Raw genomic sequence first — 15,238 nt, 5'->3', positions numbered from 1 at the left:
CCTGGACTCGTCGCGCACTTGTATGGTCTGGAGAAGCTTACTTATCTCATAGTTATTGTACTTTTATTGTTTGTTTGTGTTTGTGACTATGTGACCACCGGAAGCGGAAGAGCTATTTGATGAGACTTCATTAGATGATTGTATTTTTAAAATGTAATTTTAAGCATACTGACATTAGAAGAATTGCAACTTATCGTATAATTTTTGAATATTCATATTTTAATTTTAAAATATTCATGAGTTGATTTAATCCGAATTTAGTTTCAAAAATTGATCAAATTTAACTTTCGAACAACGAAAAATATCACATAAATTGAGACGAATATTATATTTGGAGTTAGTTAGCACATAGCTTTCCATCAACATGCTTAGTTGCTTACGGCAGGGGGTAAATTTGGCATTTCAAAGCTTCCATTTTTTAATTCTGACATAGTACTGTATTGTTTTGTGCGTTGTACGTACTACTTTTGTTTGATTTCTTATGTATTCCCTGGCCCGGCAGGAGTAATTCTGCTGGCTTTGTAGGTGAAGTTGAAGATTTTATATTCAAATTTACATCGAAGGTTAGTTAGTTTGACCTTCCTAAATTGACACTGAGGTAGTAATAATTGTGCCTTAAAAGGGAAGGCTCTTGTCTACTTTGTAGTTTTCATTGCCAAGTCAAGCTGTTTTAACTACATCATTAAAAGCCAATAGGGAAAAAAATGGCACTCCAAATAGTGATGTTCCCATGGTTTGCTTTTGGCCACTTCATCCCATTTCTCAATCTGTCGAATGAACTAGCAAAAAGAGGTCACAAAATCTCATTATTGTTGCCAAAAAATGCACAAATACGACTGCAAAATCTCAATCTTTATCCTGATCTCATCACTTTCCACAAACTCACAATCCCTCATGTCGATGGCCTTCCATATGGAGCAGAGACTACAGCTGATGTGCCTAGTTCTTTGGAGAGTCTGTTAGCAACAGCTATGGATGAATTGTATGATCAAATCAAATCATTTCTTCAAAATCTAAAACCCCATTTCGTTTTCTTTGATTTTGCTTATTGGATTCCTGATTTAGCACTAGAAATAGGGGGTATCAAGACTGTGTGTTACAAAGTTGTTTGCCCTGCTGCAACATCTATCGCGTTGATTCGATCACCAGATAAGACTACTTTTACGGCATCAACTGCAGCTCAGATAGTAAAGCCACCACCAGGTGATTCATTCAAACTCCTTTTTTGTTTTGTTTTGAGTAGTTATATTCAAAGACAAATTTAGGATTTGAACTTTATCATGAGTTATGCATTCTAGGACAACTATGTGCTAGTAACTGGGTTGCTAATTTAATTTCGTACATATGGGGTTTAGGCCAAAATTATTGAATTCCCGCGGGCTATATGTTATATATTAACCAAAAAAACATTACAAGAGTAAGTGCTAGTATTTGCACTTGATAATACAGAGTCATTACAAGCTGATGTTTTCAGAGACGAATCTAGAATTTCTAGTATTAAGTGGGAATTGATCCCTAATCCTCTACGTAAATAACTCAACCTTCAACAAAGTGCACCATTTAGCCTTCTTGTAGTATGAGTGCCAGTAGATAATATTATAGCAATTTTAGAAAATATATACATAAAATACCGAGTTTTACGGAGAGACAATAAATTCACGTGCCCCGAATTTTACATATAAATTCGCCACTGGATGTTTTCCTAATATATGTAGTTCCCGTTTGTCTGCTTCCAATCTGGGGCGGAGTTGATAGGAGTGAAGGGGGTTCAAAATGAATCCCGTTGGTCGAAAAATTATCTTGTAAAAAAAAGTAAAAAATATATATATATATATATATATATATATATATATATATATATATATATATATATATATATTATATGTTAACTGTTCGATCCCTTGGCATAAGGAATTTTTGTTGTAAGGGATTTCAAAAGTTGTCTTAGGTCACAAGTTTGAATTTCAAACTTTTTTGTCCACCACTGCTTCTAGCTTGTTTGGAACAAAGGAAGAACTGCCAAAATTACAACTTTAGTACTAAAATTATGCATCATATAGTGCTATGCTTTGCTAGTAAATCTGCAATTCCGGTCGTTCTGCTCTCTAAAGATGTGGTCAATTGGTGGATCTCCAGGTTACCCTTCTACTAGTGTGGTGTTGCACGAATGTGAAGCTAAGTTGTTATCATTTCTTTTTCATGAATATGGCAAGGGGGTGACATTTTACGAACGATCGAAGAAGGGAATGACACGATGCGATGTAATAGCGATGAAAACATGTAGGGAGATTGAAGGAACCTTTGGTGACTACATAGCAACACAATTTGAAAAGCCAGTCCTTTACACAGGACCTGTTCTTCCAGAGCTGAAAAAGGAGCCTTTAGAAGAAGATCGATTATCGAATTGGCTCGAGAAATTCGAGCCAGGATCAGTAGTGTTCTGTGCATTTGGGAGCCAATTGATTCTTGAAAAGAAGCAATTTCAACAACTTGTTTTAGGCCTTGAACTGACTGAGTTACCATTTCTTTTAGCTGTTAAGCCACCCGAAGGGACAAATTCAGTTGAAGAAGCCTTGCCAGAGGGATTCAAAGAAAGGGTTCAAGAAAAGGGATTGATTCTTGATTGTTGGGTGCCACAATTGAAGATTTTAAATCACAAATCAGTTGGTTGTTTTGTGAGTCACTGTGGGTACGGATCAATGTGGGAGTCTTTGGAATTGTGTGATTGTCAATTGGTACTTCTGCCAGGACCTATTGATCACATTTTAAATGCTAGGCTGATGGAACAAGAACTTAAGGTTGGTGTAGAAGTGGAGAAGGATGAAAATGGGTTGTTTTCAAAGGCGAGTTTGCGCAAGGCGGTGAAATGTGTCATGGATAAAGATAGCCAAATAGGTTGTTTTGTGAAAGAGAATCATAGGAAATGGAAGGAATTTCTTTCAAGTCCTGGCTTCATGAGTAACTATATTGATAATTTCATACACAACTTGCATGGAATTCTAGTTGAATAGACCTATATTAGCAGAAAGTTACTGGGTTGGCAGAATCCAGTAATTTTAGTTCAGAATCGTGTATTTGTGTTAAGAAATTTACTTAATATGTATAAATAATCCATCCCCAACCTGTTGTTGTCCTGTTTTGAGATTCAAAACCCATAAACTTAAAATCCTGTATCTGTATTTGCATATGATTGTGATCTCTGCTAAATTTATCTAAGACAGATATTTGTACTCTTTTAGTCGTACTACAATTTCTAATTGTACTAATATTGTCATAATGATCATGTAATGTTGATTTGATCTAATATAAATTCATTTTAGTCTTGATTCCATGGGGAATTTTGAGTTTTCTTGTTAGAATATGCTTCTTGATATTACATCCCAAAATTAAACCCATGATGTAACTTGCATTTATCCGATGTTTTCGTGCAGTGTTTAGGAGTTATACACCTTTCCTTCAAATTTAGTGCCATTTCTTATTTTTAATTTAGGGCCTCCAAATACACTTCTAAACACTCAAAGAAGTGTACAAGTTCAGATATAAAGTAGAGTCTTGTATCTTTTAACTACGAAAAAGGGCCAAAATTACCCCTATCATATGAAAAAATGGCTCACAAATATCCTCCATTCACATGTTGATCTAAAAATACCGCGGCCAAAACCTGATTGCTTTTTGCAATTTAAAATAGTCATGTGGCCTATTCTGATTTGACACATGTATGACTTAATTTAAAACTTTGTTTTTTCTTAAACCCAAACCGTTGTGGACTCCATTGTCGTTCACAGAGAGGGGGAAGGGGATTTGGAGAAGAAAGGCTGAATATTTCAAATTTGGGCTTTAGTTCGACTTTGGGTTCATCATAGGTCCAATTCTAGTCTGATCTACTTGTATCACTGACCAATATCAAGCCTGCCTTGTGGGGATTAAATGCCCGTTATTGTTTTGTCCACGAATGTAATACATTATCCCAAGTCCAAATTATATGAAGTCATATGCATGTCCATTTTGTTGTGGATCGCTCAAGGCAAGAGAGAAAATTAATAAATGAACAATGTTTATGCATTTTTTTTTTTTTTTTGTAGAGACTTAAATTAGTTAATTGGGGGTGACTCAATGGAAAGGCTAAAAAGATTTTTCTTCAGGCCACAAAAATTTGAGACCTCGAGTTTTTTAATTAGTAGAAAACAAAGAAAGAAAATTTGTCTACTTTTTTATAGAAAACTATACATGAGAAAGTGCAACATATTCTGATGGAGTTTACTCGAGATCAGCAAAGTCAAGATATACTTTTTGGAAATCTGTACGTGTCTAAATACTTCCTCTGTATTTTCTTCTTATGAGATATTTTTCCCATTTATAATTAATTGATACAAAATTAATAAATACTATGAAATACTAACAAAAATTCAATAAAATGAAGTATAACCTGAGCAAGAAAAGCCTCAGCACCCTCTTTACGGAAACACAATAATCCAATTGATTTAGCACTATTGGGGTCCGAAATAAGGACGAATTCATTATTAGAATTACTAACATTATACACACAAGTTCCAGCTAATGTCTTCGCCACATAACCCGAGCTCAAACCGGCAACCTTCTCTTGACGCTGTTGCGACACCGAAGCAAACGGAAGATAAGAGTTCGCCGGAAACGAACAACTCTGCCCTACCGCTGCCGCAGCAGGCGAAAACGGTTGTTGAATAAAGCCGTCAGCGAACTGTTTAGCTTCGGCACCGAGCCGTTTCGCTTCGGTACCGAGGCGGGACACATGTTGGTGGATGAAGGTGGAAAGAGAGAGGAGAGGACTAGTGGAAGGCCCGAATCCGGTTGAGGGTTTGGACTCCATTGTTTGTTCACTGAGAGAGAGGGGGAATTGGAATTCGGAGGAGAAGGCTGAATATTTTTCAAATTTGGGCTTTAGTTAGTTCGATTTTGGGTTCTTCATTAGGTCCAGTGGTACTAACTGGCTCTACTTGTATTGGTAACCAATATCAAGTCGGGTCATTTGCACTTTTGTCCCTGTTTTGTGCTAGTCTTTAATTTTTGTTCCTCAAACAAACAACTTTTTTTTAAATTTATAAACCAAAAACCAAACCAACAAAAAGAGGGACATTAGTTTTTTTCTATGTTTTCGCATATATAATATACTAGTAAGTACTTTTTAAGATAAAAAACTTATGACTCGCTAGGTATAAATTCGATTTTAAAGGGAAAAAAATAACAGACCAGCCCATTTGAAGGATGATGAGTGCAATTTCTTCCTATCAAGCATCCTTATTTTCAATCCTAGTGTTAGAATTGAATTTATTTTGTTAGTATTAGTATTAGTTTGACATTTGTTGGGTTTTATTTGAGTTACTAATAGTTATGGGCTATAACACTTATTGAACCATTCAAAATTCTAATTCTAAGCTTGAAATAATATGTAAAGACAAAAAACTATGAAAAAGTTTAAGAAATATTTATAAATTACATTATAAGTAAAGATTTTTATGTATAAAATATTTTTGAAATTTTATACATGCAATGTCGGGTTGGTTTGATTCAGTTTGACCTTTTTAGTTAAAATCAAACCAAATCAAGAGTGGTCGGGTTTTTCTTTTTAAAACCAAACCAAATTAAACCAACCACTAATTGAATTTTTTTCTCAGTTTGATTCGGATTACCGGTTTGATGCGGTTTGTCGGTTTCCTTAGTGCACCCCAACCTGTAGGGATCAAATGTCCACTATTCTTTTGTCCAAAAATGCAATACATTACCCCAAAGTGCAAAACATTTGATCATATCCATGGCCCTTCTGTTGTGTAGCTACAGGCAAGAAAGAAAATTAATTAATGAACATTTTTTGTACTTTTTTGGCATATAGACTTAAATTAGTTAATCAGGATTGTATTATAAAAATTCGCGTTTTTCTATAATTGTTAAATTCAATTTAAATGAATTTACTAATTAAATTGTGATGGAAATTTCGTAAGCATTACTTAGAAAAAACATAAAATTTATGATTTATTTTTTATCTAATTCTACATTTACTTATGGGTGTAATTTACCTATTGAAAAGTTTTTCTATAATTTTTCTTATTTTGATTGGTGTAATTCCCCTATTGAAGATGTTATTTTACTTGTGCAAGTTCATTTTTTCATATACATAAAAGATATAAGTTCCTTGATGAAAATGTTGATTTTACTCCTGTTGTTAATGGGTGTGATTCCTCGTTTAAGATGCTAATTATGTTCGTTTCTTGATTTTAGAGATGTAATTTTCATATTTGCAAATAAAATAGGCCTATTAAGTTGACCGAAAACTCAAAAGAGATGGACCCGACCCAAATACACGTTCCTAACAAGATGTACATTGAAGAAAATTGTGGCACCCGCTACCTTCAAATCCTAGATCTGTCTCTGACTGATTCCGGTGTGTTTGCGGCAGTATTTGCTAAATCTTTTGTATGGAATCGCACGGTGACAAAAATAGACTTAAATGTCAATGCTCATCGCATTAGGCTGGGGTCGTTATTGTGGAAGTATGGCAGAATGAAGCAGAAGCAGCATATCGTTAGCGATTTAGAAGAGACTGAAAAAATGAAACTTGGTCGTGTGAAACAATGTCGGCAGTAGATTTATGTAGTTTTTTAAAGCAACCATATAATCATGGTCGCCTCTGTTTAAACATAAAAAAAACCTCCATTTTATTTATCAAATTTTTATAAATACATCAAAAAATAAAATTCTAATGACATGAAAAAAGTGCTTCGACATATCTTTGTAGGGGACACAAATTTTTTTTCAGTGATCTTTTCTTCCGTAGCCCTTGGTGAGATTTAAACTTCGCATTATTCAGATACTAGATAAGTTAAAAAATTGCCAACAGAGACGGCAAAATTAACTGCGGTAAGTGTCCAAAATAAGCACTGGCATTCCAACAGAGGCTCTCTTTTTTGCATTTCTGTCCGCCACCCAAAATTTTGCAACAAAAAGCATCTTGACACATCAGCAAATTCTATGGTCATCCCACGGGACTGAAGAACGCCATCTAGAAGACAGAAGGTAATAATGTAACACATTAGCCACTGAACTTCTCCAAATAACGCACCAGCAGAAGTTGTGGACACTCAAAAGTATACAAGTATCTATGAAGACAACAAAATAGTTTTTTAAAAGGCAAGAACGGTATAGAGAGAGCATAATCTAAGAACTGTAATTGAAAATGTCAGGGAAACTTAAAAAGGGCAGTAAGATATACCTTGGTGACTACCGCCTGTCAGTTTTGCCAGTTGATCGCTTTTCAGAGAAGAGATGTTTTGGTTTCAGAGTAGGAATGACTCTATCAGACTCTCCCCGCCGAGCATCCCTGTTCCTCTTATTGGCAGATTTCCGAGACATCTTTATAGCCTACTCCATCTGGGGTTTGTCCTTGAAACCTTCCCCTGGACCAAATTCACTTCGAGGTCGTGACATTGACCATCTTGATCCCATGGAAAGTGATCTAGACCTACGTTGCTTCTTGTTGGGAGTAATCTCATCCACATCCATTGCATCATTACCATTGCCATCCCCATGTTCACCTGATCTCTCTCGCTTACGACCCCTCGACTTACTTCGGGCTCGATCGATAGCTAGAGTTGGATCCAATCCCAAAGCAGATAACTGTCTTCCCATTCTTTTTGAAGTAAACTCCTTGTCCTTATCAAACTTCCTTGGTACAGTAGGTCGGCTCTGTGCAGTGCACTTCTTCATCCTATGCTGTTGAATGAGCACACTTTTCTTTTTCCGGATTACAGCTAATGCGGCTTCTTCTTCAGGGGTCAGCTCTGCACCGTCCATCTCAAAATCATCATCTCCTTCCTCATCCTGACGAAGACCTTCTTCTCTCTCCAATTCTTCAAGCCTTTCTAAGATATCAGGGTCAACATAGTCATAAACATTGTGCCCATCTAAAATTTCAGGCATTATATCTTCCTTCCACTCTTCATTTGCTAATAGATAGTGTTTCCTCAAGCTAGCAGAATAAACACCAGCACCTCCATTCTCATTCTCCAGATCTCTCTCAAGCTTCCTTTTCTGTTTCTCAGCATCTGCCTCGGCTTGCTTCGCTCTGACTTCCAACACTGCCTCAGGTATGCATGCTGGCCTCTCTTTCTGGTCACGTGGTTTTGGCATAGAAACATGGAAGCGGTTCAGACAGCCGCTTAACTTTTTCGACTTCATTTTTAGTTCTACCCTTTGATTCAGTAACCTCTCACAAGCTGCATTCTTCACTGCTATTACGCCATCTTCGGTCAAAGTGCTCATAGTTAACAGCGCACCTGCTTCATCTGTCGGCTCGCCACCTTGACCTATCACTGTCTTCATAGCTTCATCTTTCATCTCCACGACTAACTTCTTATCTTCCTCTGAAATCCCTTCCATTGGCTGCAAGTCCGTTTTGTTGCATACGAGCATCAACGGTTTGTTCATAAAAAGTGATTTGATGCTATGAAAAAGAGCTGCCTGTTGCGCAATGCTATAGCCACAAGACCCAGAAATATCAAGGAAAAATAACACAGCAGCCCTCAGATGTGCTAGAGCTGTAATACTGCACATTTCTATGATATTACGATCCTCAAATGGCCTATCCAAGATCCCTGGAGTGTCTATCACTTGATACCTCAGATATTTGTAGTCCGTATGACCGACAAACAATGACTTTGTGGTGAAGGCATAAGGCTGTGCATCCACATCTGCTCTGGTAATCTTTTTGATGAATGAACTCTTGACAACATTTGGATACCCGCAAATCAATATGGTCCTAGTATTAGGATCAATTGTGGGAAGTCTTGTCGCGTGCTGCCTAATCTGCTCCAAATAAGCTAAACTTGGGCCAATGCGCTTTATAACAGTGCACATACGCCCAAGAGCAGCAACTTTCAGGGACTTGCAGCGATATAGTGAGTCACCATACTTCAACAATTTCACATAATCTTTAGCAATTTTAGAAATCAAATTTCTAGCAGTATTAATCTGGCCAAGGGCAAGCTTGTAATGGTCTTTGTTGCAGAGCACATGAAGAAGGTCCTCGTGGAAAGGATTGATATCGTCAAGCTTGGGGAACTCATCAATAATGGTGGAGAGCTTGTCATAGAAATTCATCTGCGTATATTTCGCTTTGCGCATGTAAAATTGACGAATACGAGAGATAGCATATCCTTTGTGCACAATAGTAGGAGTCTGACGCTGTGTGCGAGACAGAATGGTATCGACAAAGTTTGGGAACCACAGTAATCTTCTTAAAAAAGTACTGCACCATCTTTTATAATATGGATTTGCAGTATAGTGTTGAAACTGCACAGTAAAATGAAAAACTGCATTAGCAGATGCACAAACATAAAAAGGAACACATCAACCAACTGATATCTCTCAAACCAATCACACTCAGCAATTCAAATTAGAAAAATATCTTCCATTGAAAAGCTTATTAAAAGTGCCTTCAAATTCTTAGACTATGAAAATATACACAACCAGGAAAAATAAAAAATTTCGGCCTAGAGTTCAAAATTTATAGCTAGACTATTCCATTGTACCTTAATACTACTATTATGACATGCATTACAGATTGAAATACAACATTACAACACATAGTCTCTATTTTAAAACCTGCTCAGATAGAAGCACCAGTTGTCCAATTGTTCAACTCGTCCAAGTTTATATAACTTCATTGCAAATTACAATAAAGCAACTATTGTTAGCTGTTTTTAATATACGGCATCAACTTTAAAAAACAAAAAGGAACTCTAGAACAAACCATGCTTTAGCATTCATATCCATGACATTGAGATGAAAAATAACACTTTTTAATCCACGAAGAAATAGTAAATACTGATTTGGTTCATACCCAATAACTAAAGCACAGAAGCTGAACAAGATTTCAGAAAGCAACATAATTTGGAGTATTCAAAACATAAAATTTACGACGTTTCAGTCAAAAGAGAAAACAATATGCTGCAAACGAGAATCAATAACTAAATCCTTGAAGTATAAAGATGGAAACCTTTATTCACTTTCAGTTCCACAAAATAAAAAATAAGCAAACCCGTCAACTGAAATCACACATTAAGCACAAGTTTCATCTAAATTCATGCATTGAAAAGAAATCGATACACACATCCACTTAGAGATAACTATATCCAACGTCTAAATTTACCACAGAAATTCACCTCAGGAGCAAAACAAAATATGAGCTCAATTCTTCTATCATGTATCAGCAAAAGGAAATGAAAAAAAATACTTACGGTTATGGATGGACTCTGAATATGGCTTGGCCTTTGAAGGGTTTTTGAAACCTAAACCCTAAGAAGAGTTTGTGATGAGCCGCACCAAATTATATACGGGGAAGTTACATAAATACAAGTAGTAAAATATTTCGTAATCTACAACTATTAACCGAATTACATAATTTACTATATATACTCTATATTTAGGGTATATGTATGATTTTATATCATAAATAAAAGAATGTTGCTATGAATAAAAGGCTAATAATAAGGAGTTTCCTATATTAGTGATAACTAAATTAAATACGTATCAGAACTCATTAATTACTTTTCTAAACATCTCAATATACTCAGCTAGCATTTTAATCCATAAAATAGTATACTACTGTTTATATGATATATATTATACAATTCCTTGAACAAGTATATATATTCTTGTACTTATATATTACGTATATTTCACTATTACATACTATATATAATATTATGTTTTATGTATATTAACTAGTGTATACTATATATAAAATAATTTCTTATGTATAGTAAAGAAAAAGTGTGTGTATATATATATATATATATATATATATATATATATATATATATATATATATATATATTGACCACGTACATTATTGTATATATTAGGCATATATTGTTTATTATATTAAATATATACAAATATAAATTTAATTGAGTTAATTTTTCTATTTCATGGAAGAGAGAGAAAAAAATTGAATAATTAATATGTGATGGCAGAAAGGAAGCCAAGTTTATGGGGTGGGGTGTCAATTATTAATTAAGATCCTATTTTAGTGGTTCCATAAGTAATTGTATTATTCTTTCTATATATTGTATATTGTATATTTTATATGTTATTGTAGAGTACAATTGGCAGGCACATAGAGTAATATATTCATAGATTAGATATATCGTAATATTATATACTATATACACAAATAATATTATTATATTATATACTATGTACAAACTTAAATATACTAATTTCTACTATTATATTCACAAGTATTTTGTTATCATCTTTTTAGTTAAATATACCATATACTTTTTAAGGTATATTTTCATGTACATTTCTTATACTATATTCCATATACCATATCTTTTCATGTACTTTTCTTAATATTAATATATTCAAATAATTTATTTTAGTCACAAAAAAATAATTGAATCATCATCAAGTCAAATTAAAAAAAGAAGAATAAAAAGGATGAAAGGAAAGAAAAAAAGTCCTTTTAAAACGGTAGATGGAATATGGGATTTGAAGTTGATTTTGTTATGTTTATTTGGAAAATTACATTCTAATATTTTTGAAAAAAAGAGAAAGTAAAAACTGGATACGCTTTAATGGTAGTAACTCCTAAAATTAAGTATTATTAATATTTTTGGAATGTAAAAAGTTATATTTTTGTATTAAGAAGTTAAAATTTTGAATAAGTTGTATTTATGTAATTTTTTGAAAGTAATTGTAATCTTTTTAATTACCATTTGAAAAAATTGTATTTGTATATGGACTTGGGACGGTTTGCAATATTTCGGCCCATTCTAAACAACTAGACTATCATAAATAGAAATAGGGCAAGGACACAAGTAGTCATTGGATCAAAAATATTGATAACCGGATGGCCACATAAAAATTAAGGGAAAATAACCTAATAATACTTTTTTTTTTTAAGCCAATCACCCTTTGAAGTTTGATCAGTGATCATCGGATGTTGGGGGGTTTGGCATGACCCCTACCTTGTTTATTCATTAAACCAGCAAAAGAAGTGGAGGGGGACAAGGACCAAAACCTCCAGAAGTACATGAGGTTAGTGAAGCAACCTGTCAAAAAATTAGAAGCATGAAGGGGATAGTTAGCTCTTATACAAATATACATCCCTTCATGCTAGTACAAACGATTCTAACTAACAAAAAAATTAGCTTTGTCCACTTTGCTCCTCAAGCTTGGAAGCTGCCAATTATCCATATAAAATGGGCCTTTGATGTTTCCAGGAAGTTGGCCATACGATGAGTATTGAGAGGTGTTGCCACTGCTTGCTGCATTTTTGGCAAGCAAATCAGTAACATGATTCGCTTCCCTGTAGCAATGGGTGACATCAACATTATCCTGCCTCATGGCTTTAACGGAGCTTAGGATGATCCCTTTTAGTCTAAGATTGTTGGTATCCTTAGCTTTAAGCTTGTTGACTATGACTTGCGAGTCTAGTTCAAGTTGGAATTCACGAAAGCCGAGATGTAAGCACTGATGAATTCCTCCACGGGCTGCCATGGCTTCAGCGATATTGTGGGAGCTGCACTGTATAGACTTGGAGAAGGCAGCAACCATCTCCCCTGTATAAGTTCTAATGATACGACCTATTCCTGCTTTGCTATTAGGAAGAAAACTACCATCCGTGTTGACTTTAATTTTCCCCACAGCTGGTTTGTTCCACACCACATGCAAGTACACTATTTTGGGTCTCCACAACTCGACATCTCTGCATAAATTGGGCCACGGCCAGCTGAAGCAAAAGTTGGGAAGGCTTTGGTTATGGCCGCGTTTATAGTCCAACTAATATGGTATTCCATTTTTTTGATAAATAATTTGTTTTGATCCCCGTATCTACAGGCAGTCCACGTTCTCCAGATGTCCCAATAGATAGCCAAAGGGACAATGTTAACGATTAGCTTGTGGACACTATTAGAAGTTGTAGTGTCTCTCCAATGTTTCAAAAGTCTTCTTATAGGCCAATTGGTGTGTCTGATACCTAGAGGGGAGCCAAAATGATTCCAAATTTGTTTAGCTGCTTCTCCTTTTATAAAAGTGCGTTGGAGGCTATCTCTCGTGGCTATGTTGCAACAGCTACAATCGGTATCGTCATTGATGGAAAATCTGGAGAGGTTCTTGTTGAAAGAGAGCTTGGACAAGCACGCTCTCCAAGCTAGAAAAGAAACCTTGAAGGGGATACAGTTATGCCATAAGCTGCCTAGGCTCTCATTTTCTTGTTTCCTATCTCTATTTACCTGAAAAGCAGATAAGTTAGTGTAGAGTCCATCACTGGAAGGTTTCCATAGAATGAAATCTTCCAGTGAAGGGTCTCCAATGATGATGTTATCAATGATATTTGTCATTCTGTCCTCAAAGTCGATGGCTAGTTTGTTTAAGTCCCAGCCACCATTGATCATATACTCATTGACAGTAGTATGCCTGTTGTGGTAATGGTCGGGAAAAAAATTGGCCAAAGCACCTTTATCTGACCAATTATCCCACCACAGACTACAAGTACCAGAATTAATTTTCCAAAGCATATTATTTTCCACCTTTTCTCTGATTTGTAACATGTGTTTCCAAGCATGAGAGTTGCCTGCAACCTATTTTTTTGCCGCAGGATGAGACATGCTACAATATTTGGCTCTCATAAAAGTGCTCCAAAGCGAAGTTTGAGTTCTAAACCTCCACCATCTCTTTATAGCAAGGGTGTTGGTTATTTCTCTCATACTTCTTACGCCTAAGCCCCCCTCACTGGTAGGATAGCATAGGTCCTTCCAGGCACTCCAATGATATTTGTTCTTTTCCTTTGAAGTGCCCTAAAAAAACCTAGCAAAATGTTTTTCAATAAGCGACAGAGTACCTTTAGGGGGGCTCATAGCAGAAAGAGTATATATGAGGAGAGATTGGAGAACATTTTTAATCATCACCATTTTAACTCCATAGGTAAGCATATTGCCCTGCCAACTGTTGAGTCTATTAGCCACCTTAGTAGCCATATTCTCAAAGTAAACAAGTTTCTTTCTACCAATATAAAGAGAACATCCAAGATAAGTGAAAGGAAAACTTTTTTGCATGAACCCAGTGCAAGTTCTCATTTTGTTAATTCTTTGAGCACTCGCTTTTGGGTCCGTTAGGAAGAAACTTTTCTCCCCATTTACCTTTTGTCCAGAAGCCTTTTCATATTCCAAAATATGATTCATGATCAGATTGATAGTCCTTTCTTTACCACTGCTGAAAATAACAATATCATCCGCATATGCTAAATGATTGATTTGAGGACCTCTCTTGTTCATATGAAATGGGATGAACTCCGGGTTACTGTTGAGGCTGTTGAGAGATCTAGTAAGGACCTCAACAGCAATAATAAACAGAGAAGGGGATAGAGGGTCCCCTTGTTTCAAACCTTGGGAAGAGGTGAACAAACCTCTTCTAGTTCCATTAATAACTATGGAATACCACACATCAACAATCAGCCCCCAGACTAAATCTATCCAGATTTCTGAAAAACCAAATTTCCTCATAACAGAAATAAGGAAATTCCAGGACAGCCTGTCATAGGCTTTTGCCATGTCAAGCTTAATCACAATATTACCACATTTGTTTTCTTTTCTTATGCCTTGAATGATTTCCTGAGCTAACATCACATTTTTAGTAATCAATCTGCCTTGAACAAAACTACTTTGGTTTTTCGAGATGAGTGAGGGGAGAAGGGGGTTTAGTCTGTTGGAAATTATTTTAGAGATGATTTTGGTGGAGAAGTTAGTGAGGCTAATGGGTCTCATCTCTGTGAAATTGGATGGAGATGTGACTTTGGGAATCAAGATAAGGCAAGTATGGTTATAGTATTTGGTGAGGCTTCTGCCGTTAAAGAATTCTTGAACAAAGTCAGTGACTTCTTTTTTGATAATATCTCAACAAACTTGAAAGAAAGTGCCATTGAAACCATCAAGGCCAACAGTGCTTTCTGAACTAAGATTAAAAATAGCCTCCTTGATTTCTTTTTCCTATGGAATTTTAGTAAGCATATCATTATTCTCCTCTGTGATAATACGAGGGATATAGCTCAGAACAGTATCGTCAGCAGAATGGAGTCTTAGGTCGAACATTTTTTCAAAGTGATGAACCGCAGCTTTGCCAATTTTGTCCTCTCCCTGTATCCAAGTACCTCGGTGGTTCTTGATTCTGGAAATATGTAATTTTCTTCTTTTATCTCTCATCA

The 15,238-nt window shown here is 35.5% G+C and overlaps 2 protein-coding genes and 1 pseudogene across 2 annotated transcripts; 1 reads left to right on the top strand and 2 right to left on the bottom strand.

Annotated features, from left to right (window-relative positions):
* Nucleotides 1-489: 489 nt before the first annotated feature.
* On the top strand, nt 490-3,277 carry LOC132035323 (UDP-glycosyltransferase 79B6-like). Its single transcript, XM_059425591.1, has 2 exons — nt 490-1,203; nt 2,137-3,277. Exons 1-2 carry the CDS (start codon nt 705-707, stop codon nt 3,009-3,011), a joined length of 1,374 nt encoding a protein of 457 aa, XP_059281574.1. The 5' UTR covers nt 490-704; the 3' UTR covers nt 3,012-3,277.
* Nucleotides 3,278-4,315: 1,038 nt separating this feature from the next.
* LOC132035322 (protein TIC 22, chloroplastic-like) lies at nt 4,316-4,929 on the bottom strand. The gene has a single exon (XM_059425590.1). It carries the CDS (start codon nt 4,844-4,846, stop codon nt 4,376-4,378), a length of 471 nt encoding a protein of 156 aa, XP_059281573.1. The 5' UTR covers nt 4,847-4,929; the 3' UTR covers nt 4,316-4,375.
* Nucleotides 4,930-7,202: 2,273 nt separating this feature from the next.
* LOC132035321 (nucleolar GTP-binding protein 1-like) lies at nt 7,203-9,286 on the bottom strand (annotated as a pseudogene).
* Between the last annotated feature and the right edge of the window lie 5,952 nt (nt 9,287-15,238).

This window comes from Lycium ferocissimum, chromosome 10, assembly GCF_029784015.1.
Source record: "Lycium ferocissimum isolate CSIRO_LF1 chromosome 10, AGI_CSIRO_Lferr_CH_V1, whole genome shotgun sequence".
In the NCBI taxonomy this organism is placed as follows: domain Eukaryota; kingdom Viridiplantae; phylum Streptophyta; class Magnoliopsida; order Solanales; family Solanaceae; genus Lycium; species Lycium ferocissimum.
Note: the sequence above shows the minus strand (reverse complement) of the source record. Positions and strands in the feature narration are given on the sequence as shown.